The sequence below is a fragment of the Oratosquilla oratoria genome, unplaced genomic scaffold (genome assembly GCF_046742065.1).
Source record: "Oratosquilla oratoria isolate Oo_2021 unplaced genomic scaffold, ASM4674206v1 SCAFFOLD208, whole genome shotgun sequence".
Classification (NCBI taxonomy): domain Eukaryota; kingdom Metazoa; phylum Arthropoda; class Malacostraca; order Stomatopoda; family Squillidae; genus Oratosquilla; species Oratosquilla oratoria.
In genome coordinates this window covers 146813-170116 of record NW_027467560.1, presented here as the reverse complement: position 1 = coordinate 170116, position 23304 = coordinate 146813, and the positions used below count along the sequence as shown (strand labels likewise).

Sequence of the window (23304 nt, the reverse complement as noted above, 5' to 3'; positions counted from 1 at the left end):
CATCCATTTTTTTTTTCCTTTCTTTCATTCTTTCCTTTTCTTTTTACTCGGCTTGGAAACCAAATGTACTGCCACGATCAAAAGTTGTGACACAACCAAAGTTTTTCATGATAAATTTCCTTTTCCCGATCAACTAAATATTACACAGGAAAATGTATCACGGACTACCCGACAATTGCTCGTGACTGTATGACTTTGGAACTCTGCAGTTGGTACGCCTGGGAATTCCCATTCCCCCCCCCCTAACCCAACTCCGTGTCACATGTCATACAAACAAATAATTTATTTTGTATTATTTGTTTGTTATTATTTGTCTATTCGTTTATTGTTATTTGCTTGGTTTTCATTTATTCTTATTTATCTGTCAATTTATTTTTATTTACTATTTTCCTGTTTGTTTATTATCTAACTATACCTATGCATTTATTTATTTTGTTTATTATGATTTATTCGGTTATAATTTTTCATTTGATTACTTATTTAATTATTATTATAGTTTTTTTTTTTTTTTTTGCATCCGACCTAGTTATGGACCAAAAGGTCTCCTGTCGGCATGCTCCTCCTTTGTAATCCTTACTGACAAAAGGAATTTTTTATTTGATCCAGTCTTAATTCACCTCAACACGGTACAAGCAGTCATCTACTCTATAATTCATCACCACGGTCTTGGATCACGTGTTGGACTCGTGATCGACAGCTGTTACCCACCCGAATGAGAGTTCAAGAGATCATATATGGTCTGATCTATGGGTAATGCTGTGACCTCACATACACGGTCGCGCGCACACACACACACACACTCGACTGCGCAGTATCACACACTAGATGGCACAGTGGTAGCGTTCGCAACCACTGCTACAGCGGTTCGAGTTCGAATCCCACCCAGGGCTGAAATTATTTCAGTATCGCTGCGCTATGGGCCGTTACTCCAACTCTCGTGGGCGGGGAGTTGGGTGTGTGTGTGTTCGCGTAAGGTCATAGTATTACCCAAAGATCGGTCATATACGAGCTCTGAGCTCTCTTCCGGGAGGGAAATAGCTGTTGATCATGAGTCCAACACGTGATCCAAGACCATGGTGAATCACACATACACACACCTTTTTGCCCACCGGAGTTGGAGTGCCGACTCGCAATGCAGCGATGCTGATTTTTCTTCAGCCCGGGGCGGGACTCGAACTCGAGAGTGGACCACGTGGAGTCTGTGTGTGTGATTGAGAGAGAGAATCATCGAGAATCATCGTTGGCTTGGATCACGTGCTGAACGTGTGGTCGACGGTTATTACCTTCCCGGAGAACTCGGATGTTATATAGTCCGTGTATATGATTCACCATAGTCTTGGATCACGTATTGAACTTGTGATCGACAGCTATTTCCTTCCCAGAAGAGAGCTCAGAGTTCTTATATGACCGATCTGTGGTTAACGCTGTGGCCTTGCACGCACACGCACACCCAACTCCCCACCCACGAGAGTTGGAGTAACGACTTTTAGCGCAGCGATACTGAAATCATTTCAGCCCTGAGCGGGATTCGAACCCGGACCATCGTAGTGGCATCCAGGAACTGTAACCATTGTGTGTGTGTGTGTGTGTGTGTTTAACTGGTTTTATTTAATTAAGGAGGTTGATTGCATACATGACACAAATTTTTACTTGTTTCCGTCTATATATTTCTTCTAATATTTATTATTGTCAGTTGTTTTTTCTGCAATTATTATTATTATCATTATTATCATTATTATTATTATTATTATTATTATTATTATTATTATTATTATCTCTGCGTGAGGGGACAGAGAGAGGGGGGTGTCGCCGATTGAATGAAGCGGCCTTGCTGTGGATGTGCTGTGTCTTGCTGCATTGCTTCTGACGCAGGGCAGTAGGTGAGATGCAGGGATGACCCGTCATCCAGGAGGAGCCAAGAGAAGAGGGAGGGAAGAGGTGAGAGGGGAGTGTTAAACAACATGTGTAAGCTGTGGGCATGTGCGCGCGCTCATGTTTGACAACTGGTGCATATAAAGAAAAAAGTGTGAGCGCGCAAGGTTTTCAAATGATATTAAAATCCATTCAGTAAAGAAGTTCCACCCAAATATCAACCTATAAATTCTCTAGAAATATAGTAACTTGCCAACCGTCAAACCAGTAATTACTTTGTTTTTTGTTTTTCTTCTCTTCTAACTCTAGCGCTTCCATTGCAAACTAAGGACTTTGTCACTGCTTGGTGGAGGTAATATGTAATACAAACTTACAATTTTTGCGCATTTGTTTAAATGATCGGATGGTGATTCGCATGGGCGGGCACATACTTTTCAGAGTAGGCAAAGTTTGCACACAAGCTCTGAGTTCTCTTCCGGGAAGGAAATAGCTGTCGGTCACGAATGCAACACGTGTTCCAAAGACCAAAGTGAATCACTCACAGCAAAAAAAAAAAAAAAAAAAAAAAAAAAAAATCGAGGGAACATGGGAGTGGAGTGTGTGGGGATGAAATGGGTGAAAGTGGAATTATGCCATTTGACGTTGGCTAACTTGTAAGGGGGGAAAAGCCCTTGGTGTATGTATGTGTTATGATTATCATTGTCATTAATTATATATTTTCTTTATTTTTACTGAATCTCATGTGTTGTCGGTTTGTTCTGTCTACCACGACTTCTGCTCTCTCTGTCATTGTCATTATTTATATATTATACATTGTCATTATTTATATATTTTCTATTTATTTTAACGAATCTCATGTGCTGTCAGTTTGTCCTGGCTACCGCGACTTCTGCTCTCTCTCTTTCTCTCTCTCTCTCCCTCTCTCTCTCTCTCTCTTTCTTTCTCAAGCGGTTTAGTGCCGCAGTTTGCACCCTCCAGCTTATCTTCCGTTGTCATGCAGACGGCCACAACTGGTTTGTTTAATTTTATCCGATGTCCTGAGCCGTGCCTCTTTTGTACCCGTCCTACTCTCGGTAGGACTCGCCACTCGCGTCTCACCCTTGTCTCCTTACTTCGGGAGGAACTTCTCGACCAAAGGCTCTCTCGATCTCCTCCCGAACTCCACTTCGAGTTTTTTTTTATCCTATTAATTCATGTAATTGTTTTGTTGTTTGGTCATTTTGATATTCTATGTATTCATTATATTTTCTTAACCGAGCGAGTTAGGGCGTCGTTACTCGCGGCGAAGGTCGAGGTTGATAACGGTTCGAACCCTGCCCGGGGCGAGTTGAAATAAAACCATGTCAGGGGCACCGTCCTAGGCACCTGATAGAGGGGGGGGGGGTGAATTAAAACCAAATTATGACCATCAAAATGTATTATTTCATTAATGTATTAGTTTACTATATATATACGAGTATTTTATTTGTTTTATTATTCTGTTATTTGTTATTTTACTATATCATTATTATTTGTCTGTATATTTGTTTATTATTTATATATTTATTTTGCAGTTGAGGACCCCATTAAACTTGTTTCTGTTGAACCTGGCCATCTCCGATTTGGGCATTTGCGTTGTGGGGTGCCCGCTGTCCACGCTGGCCGCCTTCAACCACGGCTGGCACTTCGGGCAGACCTGCTGCAGCATCTACGCCTTCCTCATGTGCTTCTTCGGTAAGTACCCGAACTTCTTAAACTTTTCGAACTTCTTCTTCTTCTTCTTCTTCTTCTTCTGTTTCTTCTTCTTCTTCTTCTTCTTCTTCTTCTTCTTCTTCTTGTTCTTCTTCTTCTTTTTTTTTTTTTTTTTTTTTTTTTTTTTTTTTTTTTCCTTCGGTCAGTTTCTGGACCCAAAACTTTATTTATTTGTTTTCTCACTAGGTTAATTAATCTATTCATGTGATTTTATTTGTTTCTTTACTTATTTATTGGCTTCAGTGAGTTCCTGAACCATTCTTTTTTAATTCCACTTCCTGTCGGCCTTGATGTTTTATCACTGTAAATCAGTGTAATAGTTATAATAATAATGATGATAATAATAGTATTAGTAATGTTGATATTGATAACAGTAATACAAATGCGTCCTTACCTAAAATATCCTTACAGCAAACGACCAACGTCTTAGTCCCTAATGTTCTGTAACTTCTATCTTCCTCTTCTCCTTTTCCTCCTTCTTCTTTTTCTTCTCTTTCTTCTTTTTCCTTCTTTTTCTTCTTCCTTCTCTCTTCCTCTTCTTTTTCTTCTGTTTCTTTTTATTCTTGTTCTCTCTCTTCTCCTTTTTCTGCCTTTTCTTTTTCTTCTTCTTCCTCTTCTTTTTCTTCATATTATCTTCTTTTTCTTCATCTTCCTCCTCTTTTTCCGCTTGTTCTACCTCTTCTTTTTTCTTTTTTCTTTTTCTTCTTCCTCTTGTTTTTCTTCATATTTTCTTCTTTTTCTTCCTCCTCTTCCTCTTTTTCCTCTTCTTCTGCCTCTTCTTTTTCTTCTTCCTCCTCTTCTTTTACTTCTTATTCTTCTCCTTCTTCTTCTCTTTCTTCTTCCTCCTCTTCTTCTCCTTCTTCCTCCTCTTTTTCTCCTCCTTCTTCCTCTTCTTCTTCTTCTTCTTCTTCTTCTTCTGTCTCCAGGCATCACCTCCATCGCCACGCTGATGGTTCTGTCTTTTGAACGATTCCTGATGATCTCCCGCCCTTGGAAGACGACGGAGCTGAGCCGGAAGGGCGCCCTTCGGATCATCGCCGCCATCTGGGCTTACTCCTTCGTCACCACCTCGCCGCCCCTCTTCGGCTGGGGAGGCTTTGACATCGAGGGCCCCGGGATCAGGTGAGCAGAAGAGAAAACAAAAAATCGTTTCCTCGAGTTTCTCGCTTAGCAACCCACTAACACACAATCGGAAGTGAGAAACCCGTGGTAGGGTGAGCCCTGTCAATTGTTGCGAGCCGTTTTCTCTTCCTCAGGTACCTCTTAGCCCGAGAGAATTTCTCGTCTTCTCTGTTTTCGCATGAGGGGTTGGGAGAAGGAGGGTAGCTATGTAAATGAAGGGGCTGGCCCTGCTGTTGATGTGCTGTGTCTTGCTGCATTGCTTCCGACCCGGCCAGTGGTCGGGAGACAGGAATGACCCGTCACCCACGAGGAGCTAAGGGAAACAAACGGGTGACGGGTGTGGGTGCAACCCATGGCTGTCTACCTCCTTTATAAGGGTGAAGAAGCTTTCGATGTATTCATAGACAGACATATTTCACATTCATCTTAGACTCTTTTATTTTTGTAGTCAAAATTACGATTGAAAAACAGTTTTAAACCCATTCTAGAGCTTTTCCAAGCAAGAATATAATTCCAGTGTTTACCTTTAAGCCATTGTTTTCTTGTTCAGCTGCTCCATCGACTGGGAGACGAAGTCTCTCCACAATACCTCGTACATCATCTTCCTCTTCGCCCTCGGCCTCATCGTCCCGCTCTCTGTCATGGCCTTCTCCTACACCAACGTCCTCTGTACCCTGAAACAGGTAAGTGTTCATAAGATGCTCGAGATTCCGGGTGGGGCGGTGACTAGGACAAACTCCCCCTCCCCCCTATCAGGTGCCTAGGACAGTGCCCCTTACAGGTGACTTTGTAGCGTGGAATTTAATGAACCATGCTTTTAGTTCAACTCGCCCCGGGCAGGGTTCGAACCGCTATCACCTCGACCTTCGCCGCAAGTAGCGACACCCATTGTCGATATTTATCATTTGTTTATATTCAGTCCCCGGGCGGGATACAGGTATGACCCGTCATCCACGAGGAGCTAAGAGGAGAGTGGGGAAAGGGTGGTGGATGGGAGTGGAATGGGTGGGAGTGGATGTGTGTGTCTTTGACTTGGCTACCCCCCTCCTTTTAAGGAGGAAGAAGCCCTTGGTATATAGATAGATATTCAGTCCAGTTCTTTATTTCACATCCTCTTGCTGATCCCCTTGGATCAGAATTACTGCCTTGGTTACTCTGTAGGGTAGAGTTGTTCATTTCATCTAATGTAGGTATTCTCAAATTGGACTGAATTAGGGTTTGGTAATTTCCTCTGAATTGACTTATTCTTGTTGTCGATAAAGCATGGCTATGTTGGGTTGGTAAGATTTGTTGTATTTATTTGTGCTGTAACTTTTTTTTCCATGTGATTCGTGTTATGAGGCTCATAACTCACTCAGACATTTACATTCGGACGAGATATTTCAGTATCGAGGTAGCCTCACTGTCTGAAGCCAGACTCGACGGGAGGGGAGGGTCTAGGGACCCCGAAGAAGTTTAAGGACGCAACCAGGGTTTCATATAGACAGAGCTGCTAAAGTTTTTTCTTCTTCATAAAATTGCCTACGTGGATTAGTCATCAATTAAAAAACACATATTTTTTTTTTTTTTTTTTTTTAATCATAGTCATCAAAGCATCAGTGTCTTATTCTTACACTATGTCATTGGTGTCAATCCTGTTTAGTGTAGCTTTATGTCATGTTTGACCGCTTGAAGTGGGGCCTGCAATGGCTCTCGACGGCCCTACCCGAAACATCACTTGACCAAGTGCTTAGTAAACACAGGTTGACGTAATACTGAGTGGCGAGGACTGGGTGTTGCGGTCTACATAATGTAATCACCGATTCCCTTCGTGGGTAATAACCACAAATAATTGGGAGCCACAAGTCTAATAGTAGTAACAGATATATTAAAATGGGTCAAGGACTTTAACAAGGACGATGCAAGCAAAGTCGTCATATTGAGACAGCAGGGTAGGATTCGTAGTAATGGATTATTGGACAAATTTAGGTTTAAGAAAGAAATAGGCAAGAACTGGCTTACCAACAGAGTAGTTAATGAATGGAATAAACTTGGTAACCATGTAGTGATCACTGAAACAACTGTTTTAAGAGAAGGTGAGATTTCATGGATAAGGACATGGAACTCCCTAGTGTGGGCCTTATGGTCCCTTGCAGCCTCCTCCAATCTTATGTCCTTGTGTAACTATCTTTTTAGTCATGTACCTGGAATGAAAAAAGGGAGGAAGGTGGAATCTTAACCCAACCCCTTTACGAAATATTTGTAAGAAAAAAAATCCTACATAAAGATTTGTTGGCCTGATCAGAGACATTCATTTCTCCTAGACAAGTAATGTCTAGTGCTAGTGTTAGTATAGAATCCAGATAAGAAGCATTACTAGAAACTCGGTTAACTAGACTACTTCTTCACAGAGAAGTTAGAGATATGCAGTTTATTAATTTACTTTTTGGATATTCGCTGGCCGAGCGGGTTAGAGCGTCGCTACTTACGGCTGAGGTCGAGGTGACGGTAGTTCGAATCCTGCCGCCAGCGAGTTGGACCAAGGGCATGGTTCATTCAATTACACGGTACAAAATCCTCTGTAAGGGGCACCGTGTTTGCCTCCTGATAGGTGGATTCCGCGACGTTTAACATTATTTATAACTAGTTATTGGGAATGTTAGGATCTAACTTGGAACTAGAAACCAGATAGAAATCAAATCTTGACAAGAAATTTTATATGCCCGAGTTTACAGACTACAAATTAGAGTCGTTAAATTCACCTGATATGCTTATGAGAGATTGTGGGGAGTGCATATTTTTCGAGTAGAATTTAGAAGAAAAAAAAAAGAGAAAGAGAGAAAATCGTAATATTTAAAGAGAAACGAGCTTCCCTCTCCGGCCTGTCAATCTTCATCAATGACCGGTCTGTCTCAAACACTTCCTGTTTGGGGGACGGCGGGGGGGGGGGGGGGAGGAGCATTTCCGGATACGAAAGGCTTCACCACGCCCCCCCCCTTTTTTTTTTTTTTTTTTTTTTTTACTGTATCGATACACATACTTCCTCTTTCCCTGTGTGTATTCCCGTGCCCCCTCTCTTCGTTGATTATGTAATATTTATCAGATGATGTTGCTGTAGTCGAATGTCGCTACCGTTGCAATCAAACCTGACATGTCTCTCGATGTATCCAATTTAAAAACATTATACTAATGACCCACTTTCGGGGAAGAATAAACGAAAGTAAAGAGATACGTATATTTCGATCACTATCTGTGATCCTCTTCAGCAGATGTGTTACAGAGTGGAGAGAAGCATGTACAGTATATGTATTTACAAAAGTAGTGAGGTTAATAAATAGGGGCGGGGACTCATGTCACGTGTCCGGCGCTACGTGGACATAGGTGGATCACAGATAGTGATCGAAATATACGGATCTTTTTACTTTCGCCTGTTCTTCTACGAAAGTGGGTCATTAGTATAATTTTACCAATGTGCTACGACATTACTTCTGTTAAAAACATTAATTGTCTGCTTTACTGTCAATTGCCACAATATTCATCAGCCATCGTTATTATTTATAGATGATACTTTGATACAAGGGAGTGGGAGAGGGATGAGGGTGGGAGTAAGGTAGGAGTGTGTGTAGATGCTATTTTGACGCAGCCTGAAGGGATTTCTCCCCGTCTTCTCTATTTTCCACATGAGAGGGCTGAAGAGGGGTGTGGCTGCCGATGAAATGAAGCTGCCTTGCTGTGGATGTGCTGTGTCTTGCTGCATTGTTTCTGACCCAGGGCAGTGGGCGTGATGCAGGGATGACCCGTCATCCACGAGGAGCTGAGATGGGAGAGGTGGAGGGGAGTGGAATGGGTGGGAATAGATACGTGCCTCTGATTTGGCTACCTACCTTATAAGGGGGAAAAAGCTTTCGATATATAGATAGATATAGATCTCTTTTAGACCATCATTGTTATGAGTGTTGGTTTATAAAAATACTTGACTTCCGTCAGGTTGTTTTGATGTCTTTTTTTTCCATGGTATTTCCTCGATGCTGTTTAGATACAGTTTGCCCCCCAGGGTCGGGTTTGAAGCCCATTTGACCGATTTGATCTGATTATGCCCCGCACGGAAGGACTGAACCCCCCCCCCCCCCCCCCAAAAAAAAAACAGGTCAGGAAAGCAATAATAATAATGTATTTATTTATTTTATTATTATTATTATTATTTTATCTATTTTTTTCTTATTATTATTATTATTATTATTATTATTATTATTATTATTATTATTTTTTTTTTTTTTTTTTTTTTTTTTTTTTCTTTTTTTTTTTTGCTAAGACTAATATTGGGAAGCTCACTGACTGAGCGGGTTAGGGCGTCGTTACTTACGGCGAAGGTCGAGGGGGATGGCGGTTCGAATCCTGCCACCGGCAAATTTGAACCAAGTGCTAAGTTCATTAGATTCCACGCTACAAAGTCCTAGCCTTCCGATGGGAGGAGTTTGTGACGTTAAACCATATCAAGACTGGCATACCACACGGAAATAAAATATCAATTTCGGACTCTTGTAGAGCAGAGGCCCCACTATCCGTTTTCCATTTGAGCGACATCAGGAGGCTAGGACGGTACCCCTTACAGAGGAATTTGTAGCGTGGAACTTAATGAACCATGCCCTTTGTTCAACTCACCGGTGGCAGGGTTCGAACCGCTATCATTTCGACCTCAGCCGCAAGTAGCGACGCTCTAACCCGTTCGGCCAGCGAGCAAACAATTGGTAACGTATGTCTATCTATATAGCAAGGGCTTGTTTCCCCCTTGTAAGGGAGGTAGCCAAATCAAAGACACGCGCCCACTCCCACCCATTCCACTCCCATCCACCCACCACCCTCCCCCCTCTCTCATCTTAGCTCCTCATGGATGACGGATCATCCCTGTATCCCGCCCACTGCCCTGGGTCAGAAACAATGCAGCAAGGCACAGCACATCAACAGCAAGGGCGCTTCAATTCATCGGCAACCCCTCCCCCTCTTCTTCGTCCCCCCTCATGCGGAAATTAGAGAGGAGGGGAGAAATCTTGCCGGGTTGTGTCAAACTTGGCGACATTTATAAATCAGATAATAAAAGGAAAATGGCACACTCAAATCCTTGAAACGTCGAAAAGGATCATCTGGAAAAATAACGTTTTTCCAAAATTGGCGACGTTGTGACGTCAAGTCGACTAAACTGCAGTGATTTTTTTCATGTTTATTCATTTTGGGATAATGAACGAAATAAATGATCAATTTTATCCCTGCAGCTGTGAGGCATTATACTGGTCATAATTACATGAGTGTTGATGCTGGACTACCTAATCCGGGGTATTATTTATTTATTTATTTTTATAGTCTATATTACGGCACTCGTCCGCGCCTCTCTCCTTTTGTTTTCCTTTTCTGGGTTTTTCCCTTCTGCTTACCCCATTTCTTCCCTTCATCTTCAACGAGAGAGAAAGAGAGAGAGGGGGAGTAAGCCCTGGGAGTATTGCATCTACGTTGCCCTATTTTCTTCTTCTCTTCCTGCACATTCTACAAAGTCTGTACACATCATTTGCAAGTATCGACATATCATAAGAATGGAGGAGACTGCAAGAGACCATAAGGCCTACATTAGGCAGTTCCATGTCTCTTGTCACCTGTCATCCCCATCCATTAAGTTATCTCATCTCTTAAAAGAACTGCAGTGGGTTTGATTCGGTATGGACAAGCCGGGGAAAATGAGACTCACAATAACACTAAAACTAAGGTTTAATGGTTAATATGCTCGGAGGGAACGGACGTAGTCTTGTTGGGAGAAGGTCCGGAGTGAGGGCCTCATAGCGTCGTGGCTGTGGGCGAAGAGCCACAGGAGGGAATGAGACGACTTGCTGGAGCGAACTGGTCCCGAGGCAGCTTGCTGGAGAGGACTGGTCCCGAGGCGGCTTGCTGGAGAGAAGTGGTCCCGAGGCAGCTTGTTGGGGAGAACTGGTCCCGAGGAAGCTTGCTGGAGAGAACTGGTCCCGAGGCAGCTTGCTGGGGAGAACTGGTCCCAAGGCCTCTTGCTAGATAGAACTGCTGCTTGGAGTTGAGCCCGGGAGAGAAGTCGGTAGAGAACTCGGTAGAGAAGTCGGGAGAGATCTGAATTCTGAATTTCTGAATTCCTAGGAACGACCACCCGCTTGCGCGGGATCGGTTTTTGTGGGAGGGGAAGAATGTCTGTAAGAAAATGAAATGATAGTAGTGTATAAAAGAGGGCTATTGCCACCGGGCGAATTAGCGAGCGATTAGGGGCTGCTGGTGGTCGTGGCCCGGGAGAAATGGACTGGGAGCTTGGACGGCGGCGCCGACGCCGGGATTAGGATCACCAACGAAAGTTTAGAAAATGGTAGGAGGCGTAGTAATAGAGAAAGGTGGAAAAACGGAAAAATCTTTAGTGGGAGGTAAACTGAAATGAGAAGATGTAGTATAAGAGAAAGTTAGAAAGAAAGCGGATGTTAGTCGAAGAAAAAATAAGTGTAGATGTTTGTGCGTGTGTCGTGCCTATGTTCGTGAGAGGTGTGTGTGTGTATCTTACGGGAAGTGAGTAGAGTTCACTTCCCGTGTGTAGAGCGCGTTCCTGATAAGCCACAGGTGGAGCCTGAGTAGCCTGCTTTTCCCCAGGTTGAGTTTGAGATCCTGTAGAGTTGATTCAGTGGCGGTGCGAGGGGAGGGACAGGCGGGCTGGTGTTGTATTATCTCTCTCCTTCCAATCACAACTCTGAAAGCAGAGAATTACGTGATTGGAAATTGTGTGTAATGTCAGAAGTGTAAACTCGCTCGCCAGCGTCATCGAAGAGGCCAGCGTTAGGTTGCTGGCCGGTTGGACAGAGAGGCGTCCCATTTCCTCTCCGTCGACCAGCCTGCGAGCAGATGAGGGTTCTGAGTGAGAGTTGGGTTGGGCCTCTGCTAAGCCAGCGAGCAAGTGTGCGTGTGCCTCTTTTCTCCCAAGCACTTCTCTGAAAACAGAGAATTACGTGACTTGGGAAAAATTTGTATTTGTTTTGGTGTAAACCCGCCTGCCGACGTCAACGAAGAAGTCGGCCAGTAGAACCGGCAGCAGCAAAGGAGATGAGATATATCTCCTCGCCACCATCGGCGAGCGTGTAGAGCGCGTTCCTGATAAGCCACAGGTGGGGCCTGAGTAGCCTGCTTTTCCCTAGGTTGGGTTTGAGATCCTGTAGAGTTGTTTCAGTGGCGGTGCGAAGGGGGGGGGGGCAGGCGGGCGGGTGTTGTATTATCTCTCTCCTTCCAATCACAACTCTGAAAGCAGAGAATTACGTGATTGGGAAATGTGTGTAAATGTCAGAAGTGTAAACTCGCTCGCCAGCTTCAGCAAAGAGGCCAGCGTTAGGTTGCGGGCCGGTTGGACAAAGAGGTGTCCTAATTCCTCTCCGTCGACCAGCCCGCGAGCAGATGAGGGTTCTGAGTGAGAGTTGGGTTGGGCCTCTGCTAAGCCAGCGAGCAAGTGTGCGTGTGCCTCTTTTCTTCAAAGCACTACTCTGAAAACAGAGAATTACGTGACTTGGGAAATGTGTGTATATGTCTTGGTGTAAACCCGCCTGCCGACGTCAACGAAGAGGTCGGCCTGTGCCAGACCGGCAGCAGCAAAGGAGATATATCTCCTCGCCATCACCGGCCGGCGAAGATTCCTGGGCGTTTGTTGAGAGAGCTGGAGTGGAGAGACGTCCGACCTCTAGGAGCGCTGAGTTGATTCTGTCAGAGATCTGGATTCTGGATTCTGGATTCCAAGAAAAGACCACCTCGCTTGCGCGGGATCGGGTTTTGTGGGAGGGGAAGAATGTCTGTTAGAAAATGAAAAGATAGTAGTGTATAAAAGAGGGCTATTGCCACCGGGCGAATTGCGAGCGATTAGGGGCTAGATTGTTGTCATGGCTTAGGAGGACTGGACCAGGAGCTTGGAGGGAAGCGCCTGACGCCGGAGGTTAGGATTACCAACGGGGTTAGGATCACCAACTAAAGTTTAGAAAATGGTAGGAGGCGTAGTAGTAGAGAAAGGTGGAAAAACGGAAAAATCTTTAGTGGGAGGTAAACTGAAATGAGAAGATGTAGTAGAAGAGAAAGTTAGAAAGGAAGCGAATTTTAGTCGAAGAAAAAGTAAGTGTATATGTTTGTGCGTGATTTGTGGCTCTGTTCGTGAGAGGTGTATGTGTGTATCTTACGAGAAGTGAGTTGATTTCACTTTCCGCGTGTAGAGGGCGAACCTGATAAGCCACAGGTGGGGCGAGCGTACCCTGATTATCCCCAGGTTTTGGGTTTGAAGTCCTTTTAGAGCTGATCAAGGGGCGGAGCGAGGGGGGCAGACGGGCGGTGTACACCCGCCTGCCGACGTCAACGAGAGATCAGTGACCAGAACGGGAGCGGCAAGGAGATAACTCCCCGCCGCCACCGCTGGCGAGGGCGAACCTGATAAGCCATAGGTGGGGCGAGCGTTGTCTGTTTATCCCCAGACTGGGTTTGAAGTCCTTTTAGAGCTGATCAAGGGGCGGAGCGAGGGGGGGCAGACGGGCGGTGTACACCCGCCTGCCGACGTCAACGAAGAGATCAGTGACCAGAACGGGAGCGGCAAGGAGATAACTCCTCGCCGCCACCGCTGGCGAGCGCGAACCTGATGAGCCACAGGTGGGGCGAGCGTTGTCTGTTTATCCCCAGACTGGGTTTGGAATCAGAGATCTGCTCATCTCGGCGAAACGCCGACCTTTTAAAGGAGGCTGGCGGGAACGTGGGGAGCTTTCCAAGTTCCTGATTGGCTGACCAGCGGCGCGTCACCACAGAACCAATAGTTTCAGCGTTCACTACATGGTCACTAGATCTATTTCATTCGTTAACTAGTCGATTGGTAAACCAGTTCTTTCCTGTTTCCTTCATATTTCTTGTCTCCCAAATATCGGACGGTTCAAAACCCTGACAGGACAGAAGCGACATGACGTCACGCGCTAGACTCCGCCCAGTCCAAACATTCTAACCAAGACTTCGGTTACGTGTATTTGTTACACTTATATTCCTTGGGAGATAGTGAACTTAGGGTAATACTAGGGGAAGAGCACAAACCATTTGTATCCGTTTCTTTGTCTATTTAATCTATTAAATGTGGTAGAGTGTGTGTATAATGTTGTGGGAGTTCACTGTTACTACTTGCCTTAGGGCAGCTATCTCCGGACACTGTGTTCCTACTCTATTCAACTTAGTACACCACGGTACTGCTAAGCCCCTCCCTCTAGGGATAATATGATTGGCCCTGAAATCAATATTAAAACACATTTGACCAATAATATTGCAGTAAGGGGACGCTGATGTCGTCAGAGGGCTATCAACAGGGCCTTTTAGGAAAAAAAAAACTTACCTCGCAAAAATTAATTTGTTTTGGTTTGCTCTACTCGAGAAGGGGCTACTCAGGGACCACCCATGCTATGCTAGTGTTCCCTAAGCAGTGAGAATCAGTTTCTCACACATTTAGTTTTGTTCTTCTTCATTTTCTTTATCCAGGCGAACAGGAGCGGCGTGAGCACGGGCGTTGCTCATGCAGAGAGGCGTGTTGCTGTCATGGTGGTTGTTATGGGCATTACGTTCTTGCTGGCTTGGACGCCATACTCTGTCCTCGCTCTTTTGATCGCATTCGGACAACCTCATTTGGTCACTCCAGAGGCAGCGGCAGCGCCCGCTATATTTGCTAAATCTTCATGTATCTACAATCCTATTATATATGTAGGACTCAACACCCAGGTAAGAACAGATGTGGTTATTATATATATTTTTATCAACCTAATAATTTTAGATACAATAGTTTTGTCGCAACATAATTAAAGAATATTTTTACTCGATGCTTAACTTTATTCTTTAAGCACCATATAGACGTGGTCAATTTAGTGCACATGAATTATATAACAATGAATTTGGGTATATTTCAAGTAAAATTTATTTTCATTATAATTAATAAGCAAGCGATTTGATTTATTGATCAAAGGAACAGATTGGACAGTGATTCACCACGGCGGTCGTGGATCACGTGTTGGACTCGTGATCAACAGCTATTACCTTCACGGTTGAGAGCTCAAAGATCATAAATGGTCAGATTTATGGGTAATGTTGTGACCTTACGAGCGCGCGCACACACACACACACAGAGTTGGAGTGCCGGCTCGCAGTATAGCAATGCTGATTTTTATTTTTCAGCGCTGGGCGGGGCGGGGCTCGAACTCGGATCGCTGAATTAGCGGTCGAGAGAGGTACCACTGTACCATCGAGCCGTGTATAAAAGATGAATCATGGCTTACCTAATATGAGGAGACGAGGGAAGGGGAACATGAAACTTTGAAATTGCCTTTAATTGTAACACTCCAATCGACTGGTTTACTGTCGCAAACCTCCCTATCAGGAGGCAAGGACGGTGTCCCTTATAAAGGACTTTGTAGCGTGGGATTTAATGAAACAGACCCTTGGTCCAACTCGCTGGCGGCAAGTTCCGAACCGCTGTCACTTTGACCTCCGCCGCAAGTGGCGACGCTCTAACCCGATCGGCCAGCGAGTATCCTGCAAGAGTTGGTCGTATAATCTAAGCAATTATCTTTTTTCCTTCAGTTTCCACCAGCTTGGCAGCGACGCTCGGCCAGCGAGTATCCGGCAAGATTTGATTTAATATTCTAAGTATAATTTTCCCTTCAGTTTCCACCAGCTTGGCCAGCGAGTATCTTACAAGATTTTATTTATATTCTAAGTATTTATCATTCTCCCTTCAGTTTCCACCAGCTTGGCCAGCGAGTATCTTACAAGATTTTATTCATATTCTAAGTATCATTCTCCCTTCAGTTTCCACCAGCTTGGCCAGCGAATATCTTACAATATTTTATTCTAAGTATTTATCATTCTCCCTTCAGTTTACACCAGCTTTGCCAGCGAGTATCCCAAAGAATTGATTTGATATTCTAAGAATTGATCGTTTTTTCCTTCAGTTTCGATCAGCTTGACCAGCGATTATCCTACAAGATCTGGTTTGATATTATAAGTATTTATCGTTTTTCCCTCCAGTTTTGATCAGCTTGGCAACGATTATCCTACAAGATTTTATTTATATTCTAAGAATTGATCGTTTTTTTCCTTCAGTTTCGTCCAGCTTGGCAGCGATTGTCCTACATGATTTTATTTATATTCTAAGAATTTATCGTTTTTTTCTTTCAGTTTCGATCAGCTTGGCAGCGATTATCCTACAAGATTTTATTTATATTCTAAGAATTGATCGGTTTTTTTTTTTTGTTTTTTTCTTCAGTTTCGAACAGCTTGGCAGCGATTATCCTACAAGATTTTATTTGTATTCTAAGAATTTATCGTTTTTTCCTTCAGTTTCGATCAGCTTGGCAGCGACTGATGTGTTGTCGAAACGGGGCCGTGGACGCGACGGCGACAGGAGTCCCGACGGAGAAGATCAGCCTGACCGTGTACACGGACCCAAAACAGGAAGCCCAGACGTCGACCAACATTCAAATGGACGTCATGTCAACGTACGTCAAAGAAACCAAAATCACTGTCGACAAGGTAAGGCGTTCCTTCGCGCTCTCCGAGTGGGTACCCGCTTGCATGTGCTGTTTATCGTCGTAGAACTGCGTTGGTAGCGAAGATGTCATATAGCCCAGTATATACCGTGTCGTGTTCACGAGATGTTCACTTTCGGTTTCACGTAAAGCGGGTGCTAGCAAGATTTACAGTAGAAACTTGGTTCTCGAACGTCTCACAAGTCGAACATCTTGGTTCTCGAAGGTCTCGCAAGTCGAACACCTCGGTTCTCGAATGTCTCACAAGTCGAACACCTTGGTTCTCGAACGTCTCACAAATCGAACACCTCGGTTCTCGACCAAAAATTTTGGGAACGTTTTGCTCTAGTAGTCGACCAAGAAATCTGTTGTGGACCAACCCGGAGAGAGTCGATGGGCAAAAGTCAAAGTTTTTGGAAAAAATGTCTCACTGATAAAGTTGTACATCCGGCAGATCAGTGATCTTGTATCATCCTCGACCAAATCGGTTCAGGAACAGCCCTCTAGAATGGACTGTGGTCGAGAACTGAGGTTCTACTGTATTCCAACTCGCAGCGGAGATATTATAAATTACCCAGGTTAAAAAACTACATTAGCCGCGCGCTAACACAGTGGATAACGTCTTGAACTCGTGAGCAGGATGTCATGAGTTCGCATCCCGGGACCCGCCGCGAGTTTGCTGCGTTGGTCCCCGACAGCCCCGTCCAGAAGGGGAGGCGACTTGACATCGGAAAGAAAACAGCGGCTTGCCCCAACTGGCAAGAATTTGCCCTACCAGAGGTTTTTCACTTCCCACTGAGCGGGAATGGGGTGGTGAGTTAAAGAACTGATCTCAGTGAATTTATTTCGTACCGCCGGCTACACTTCCTGCCATTCTGCTTGCGAAGAGATTGGTGTACCAGATATCATAATTTCACAGAAACTCGAACCCTAGGCTGTGCGAGTTTTACCACATGGCTAGGACGCTACCATCTTGCTATGCAAGATGTATACAAAAGGAATGTTTTGGAACTTCTCATATACATGCCCCGATGAAAAAAGTACACACACACACACACATACACACCAATGGCTCTCTTCCTTACAAGGGAGTAGTTGAATAAAATCATACACAATCCATTTAACACCCTTATCTCACCACCTCAAAAAATAATGGACTTAATTAATGGAATACTCAACCATTGCCGTAAGAAATGATTCTATATATTACAAAATTATTTAAGCTGAAGATGTATCTATATATATATATATATTTTTTTTTCAATCAGTGAAAACTGTTATTATTGTTGTTGTTGCTGTTGTTTTTGTTCTTATTAGTAGTAGTATTGTTATTTTTATTGCTGTTCTTATATTACTATGATGTTTCTGTCGTATTTTCAGAAGCGTTTCGTGAAAGGTTCACTACGATACTTGTGTTCCACCACGACCAACACGTTTCGAATCTGTGCCGACAAAACCCCTGAAGAAGACAACAAGAAAAAGAAAACTTATGAATCAATTCCACTCGAACCTGTCCAAGGAAATGTAGATAATAATACACCATCGATGGATGCACCTACGAAGACGGAATCATAATTTTTTTAGGGATCTCATAAGATTCATTGTAAAATTAAGAGGAATTCAGAGAGCTTTTTTTTTTTTTTTTTTTTTTTTAATTAGTTTTCTTTGAATCCTCGGGACTGTAATTTCCGTTTTCTTTGATTCGTCGGGCCATCTAGTCTTCCTGTAAAGTGTACTGTCGCCCAACGTTTGTCTAGTCTAGCAAATCGTAAATTATGAATACATCTTAGGACGAGACTTAGCTCTGTGTGAAGATGTAATAGTTACTTGTGATATTTTTATTTCCTTATAGAATACTTAGTTTTCCTATTCATTCTTTAATAGAAAATTTAGGAATTAGGTAGAACTAAATGTATGGAAATACATTACCAATCTTGAAGCCCATGAAAAAGACTTCAGAAGAATACATCCATCACTAGATGTACATGTATACTTCATTGTGAAATAGAACATTTAGTACACATTATCACATTTGTTGCAGTGCATGTCTGGAAACATTAGTTTTTTTTTTTAATTTACATTTATGGAAGACATTTGAAGGGAAAAACGTTATTTTGTGGAGTCGTGATTGTCAAAATTAACTTAAGTGTTCAGAAAACTGTACTGATATGTAATTATTTAGAACTGATTTGTCATGCATACTAGGACTGTTTTTCCTAATGTGTAAGTTGTACTAAAATCTAAGTGTAAGATGTCTGTGTCGTGTTGGGAGGCGAAGCGTGTAAGCGAAGTGGGCGTCACTTTCAACCGAAATAGACAGACTTTGGTTAGTACAGCAAATTGGAAAAATGAAAATGAACTCTTAATACGAGAAGACCTCGCCAGAACCTATTTAGTTAATGTTGGAGCAATATCTTTTCGAGTTTGTTCCATAATTTAGTAAGTTTAGTTTTCAGATAACGCAAATCTGCACATTACACACCACATATAACTTGAAATAATAAGAATTGGATTTCGTGTATCCTACAGAACTTGTTACATCAATTCCTACCTCAAAAATATATATATTAAAAATTGGTGGTTTAACTATATACCAAGAGTTTTTTCCCCTTTGTAAAGGAGGTTGCCAAGTCAAAGGCACGTATCTACTCCCACAATTTCCTCTCATCTTAGCTCCTCACGGATGACGGGTCATCCCTGTATCCCACCCACTGCCTTGGGTCAGAAGCAATGTAGCAAGACACAGTACATCCACAGCAAGGCTGCTTCACTTAATCACCGACCTTACCATCTCTTTCTCCTCATGTAGAAAAAGAGAAGACAGGGAGAAATCCCTTTGAGCTGCATCAAGACATCATACTCACATTAGCACCTTCTACCCACGCCTCATCCCATCCCTTCCTTACGTAACAGTATTATCTATACACAGCCAACTCTCCATTCATTCCTATCCCCTGTCCTTGCTCAACAGACATTCTCCTCTTGCTCAACACACCCTTCACCCCATCCATCCACCTCATCCCTGTTCACCCCATCATGTTCCCTCCCTCCACCACTGCCTTCTACAATTTTTTTTACTAATCTTTCTTCAGTCATTCTGTGTGTGTCCAAACCATCCCTATACTTTTATCAGCCTAACATTCATCTTTTCCACTCCCACTCTCCTCACCTCGTTTTTCACTCTACCATACTTCTCAGACATTTCATCTCAAACTTTTCTTCTCTGCCTCTCTAAATTCCAAGTCTCTACCCAATACAAACCAACAGCACAATCACCCCTTCATACAATCTCCTCTTTGCATCCATTCCCAAATGCCTAATTCTGACTTTTTTTTTAATCCCTCAAGGCATTTACTTGTTTCTCTCAATCTTCAACTTACCTCCACCTCCACTCCCTTTCCTGCCACATGTAATCCCAAATACCTAAAGCTATCCCTTTACTCCAGCCTCTCTCCTTCAAGACTCACTTCTAACTGCCGTCCTCTCCCCTTGTTCATTTCATCACCTTACTTTTACCCACATTTACCTTCAACTTTCTCCTATCGCATACCTTCCCAAACTCCATTACTCCTTTGATTCCCCCCTCTGACCCTGTCACAGTGCAATGTTGTCAGCAAACAACAACTGGCTCACCTCCCACTTTTCTCCATTTTCTTTAACTATCTCCAGTCCCCTGCCCATTACCCTCACTTTTACCTCCCGCACTACCCTATCTGTGTACACACTGCACAGCCATGGTGACATGATGCATCTTTGATGCAGTCCCACCTTTACCTCAAACCACTCACTCCCTCCATTTCCAATTCTAATACAGGCTCTACTACTCTAGTAAAAAATTTTGACTGCCCTTCACAGCTTTCCCCATATCCCATATTTCTGCAATATTTCCCAATGTCTTCCTGTCTACCCTGTCGGACTTTTCCAGATCCTTAAAGGTCCAAAAACATCCTTGCCTTTTGGTAAAGCTTTTCTCACATGTCTCCTTACCACAAAAATCTGATCTACACAACCCCTTTACTAATCCCACACCGTTCCTTACCAATTACTCCTTGTTCCTCTCAATTAAAACCCTCTCATAAGCCTTCCCAATTACACTCAACAAACTGATCCCTCTGGAGCTATCACATTAGTCCCCTTTTTTTCTTGTAAAGCATAACTATACAGGCACTCCAGCACGCTACCCTCTCTTAGACACATATTAAACAACTTCATTAGCCAGTCCAATATTGCTGTACATCCCTTCTTCAGACAATGCATACACCCATCTAACCCAGGTGCCGTACCTATTCTCATTATTTTCAGTTACATACATATACCTAGGCTTTTTCCCCCTTACAAGGGAGGTAGCCAAAAAAGAAAAGGCATAAAATCATTCCCACCCATTCCATCCCTGGATACACTCCACACCCCTCCACCCTCTCTCTCATCTTAGCACATCCCTGCACCTTGTCCACTGCCCTGGGTCAGAAGCAGTGTCGCAAGTTACTTACACCTCATCTTTTCTTATTTCTCTCCCATCACTGTCATTTTTTTAGCACCTCCCACACCTTCCTATCCTCTTCCACATTGAACAACTCTCTAAAACACTCTGCCCATCTTCCCCTTTCTGCTTCCTTACATCTGGCCTTTTACCTTTTCTTCTCTACTTGACTCACCTCTCCTTCCTCTCTTAATTTCCTTCCAAAACATCTTGTTACTTAAAAAAAAAATCATACTCCCCCCTTTTCACATCCATTCTCCTTTATCTTTTGTTTTGCTCTTTTTTTCTATTTTCTTTATTATGATTAAAAAATTGTCAAGGATGTGTTATGTCGCCCTGGCTGTTCAACTTATACATGGATGGGGTAGTGTGAGAGGTAAATGCAAGGGTAGTGGGTCAGGGATTGGAGATGGTTAAAGAAAATGGAGAAAAGTGGGAGGTGAGCCAGCTGTTGTTTGTGGACGACACTGCACTTGTGGCAGGATTGAGAAAGTTGGTGACAGAGTTTGGGAGAGTATGTGATAGAAGAAAGCTAAAGATAAATGTGGGTAAAACTAAGGTGATGAGATGTACAAGGGGTGAAAGTGTCAGTAGACTGGAAGTGAGCATTAAGGGAGAGCGACTGGAAGAAGTGGATAGTTTTAGATACTTGGGTGCAAATGTGGCAGGAAAAGGTGGAGGTAGAATGTAGATTGAGAGAAGCAAGTAAATGCCTTGGTGGATTAAAGAGTGTAATGAGGAAGAGACATTTGGGAATGGATGCTAAGAGGAGACTGTATGAAGGAGTGATTGTGCCAACAGCACTGTATGGGGCAGAAACATGGAATATAAGAGAGGAGGAGTTTGAATGTGTTTGAGATGAGGTGTCTGAGAAGTATGATGGGGGTTACTAGGCTAGATAGAGTAAGAAATGAGGAGGTGTGGAGGAGAACGGGGGTGGAAAGGGAGTTGGGAGATAGGGTTGATGAAAGAGTATTAGGATGGTTTGGACACATGGAAAGAATGAGTGAAGAAAGACTAGTAAAAGAGGTATGGAAGGCAGATGTGGAGGGAGTGAACATGAGGGGACGTCCTAGGATGAGGTGAAGGGGGCTTTTGGGAAGAGGGGAATGTCTGTTGAGGAAGGACGGTAGAGGACAGAAGACGGGTGAATGGATAATGGTTGTATATGGATGATGATGTGGAATGGGCGGGGGGATGGGGGGTGAGGTAGTATGTGTGAGCAAAATTTGACAGCCTGAAGGGATTTCTCCCCATCTTCTCCTTTTATGCATGGGGGGTTGCCGAATATATGAAGCGGCTTTGCTGTGGATGTGCTGTGTCTTGCGACACTGCTTCTGACCCAGGGCAGTGGACAAGGTGCAGGGATGACCCGTCATCCAGGAGGTGCTAAGATAAGAGGGAGGGTGGAGGGGTGTGGAGTGTTTTCAGGGATGGAATGGGTGGGAGTGATTTTATGCCTTTTCCTTTTTGGCTACCTCCCTTGTAAGGGGGAAAAAGCCTTGGTATATGTATGTATGTAAAAAATCATACTCCCCCCTTTTCACATCTGCTCTCCTTTTGTTTTGCTCTTCTTTTTTCTTTACTTTGCAACCAATTCCTCAATGCTCACCTTTTCTCTTCTACTACCTTCTTCACATCATCATCCCACCACTCACTACCCTTCCTTCTATTCTCTCCCATCCTCCTTGTTCCACATACAATCTTTGCTCACCTTGTCACTTCCTCCTTGAAACACCCTCATTCCTCTTCCACTCCTACTCTATCCTTCATCACCTCCCACATTTGTCTCACCTTTTCCTTCTCATTTAAACCATTTGGTCAAAGCACCTCTCTACCTTCTGCTCTTTTCCTTTCTCCACCTATCCTCCAATCTCAACTTACCTTTCACCAAAATCTCGTCTGAATTTCCCCCCACCCTCTCCTCTAAAGCATGATAAAATCTCTATTCTAAGCTGAGATAAGAGATTAACTTTCACATGAATATTAAACAGTACAATAGTTGACACATTGTAATAAGTTGAGGAAGTTGAATAAAGAATACATATTTTTTCCTCTCCTTTAGGCCATTTTGAATACTACCTGACCCTTCAGCAATAAAAAATAATCAGGATTCACCCAAATTAACCACTGACAGGAACCCCCTCCCTAAATTCTAAAAGGATAACCAGCCTCCTTACAATTCTGCTCACCCTCTCCATGTTAATCACTTCCCATGTTCCTCTCCTAATCGTCCTAAAGCCCTCCCATATACCTTCCCAACAACACTCAACAAACTTTCTATAGTGGAACAACACAGGCATTTCTCCAGCACTCTCCCCTTTCTTAGACACACATTAATCAAGCTCACTAGCCAGTCCAGTATTAGTGTACCTTCTTCAGATAATCCACATGACACCCATCCAACCCAGAAACCTTACCAATTCTCATCATATCCAAAGCTTGTACCTCAACTTATGAAGTACCTCAACTAAGGCACTTGTTAAAAGTTGAAACCCCTCAATGACTTTTAGACCACCCTGTATAATCCTGATTATTTTCATTCTGTTC

At 43.3% G+C, this 23304-nt stretch overlaps 1 protein-coding gene across 1 annotated transcript in view; it reads left to right on the top strand.

The window, feature by feature from the left end:
- The window catches only part of LOC143022863 (parapinopsin-like), a 41240-nt gene extending 22375 nt beyond the window's left edge, over positions 1 to 18865 (top strand). Inside the window, exons 3-8 of the mRNA XM_076181247.1 lie at positions 3426 to 3585; positions 4530 to 4725; positions 5276 to 5408; positions 14236 to 14472; positions 16087 to 16278; positions 17655 to 18865. Of these exons, the coding sequence (XP_076037362.1) occupies positions 3426 to 3585; positions 4530 to 4725; positions 5276 to 5408; positions 14236 to 14472; positions 16087 to 16278; positions 17655 to 17849 (1113 nt within the window). The 3' untranslated portion in view covers positions 17850 to 18865. The remainder of the gene's footprint in view (positions 1 to 3425; positions 3586 to 4529; positions 4726 to 5275; positions 5409 to 14235; positions 14473 to 16086; positions 16279 to 17654) is intronic.
- The last annotated feature ends 4439 nt before the right edge of the window (positions 18866 to 23304 follow it).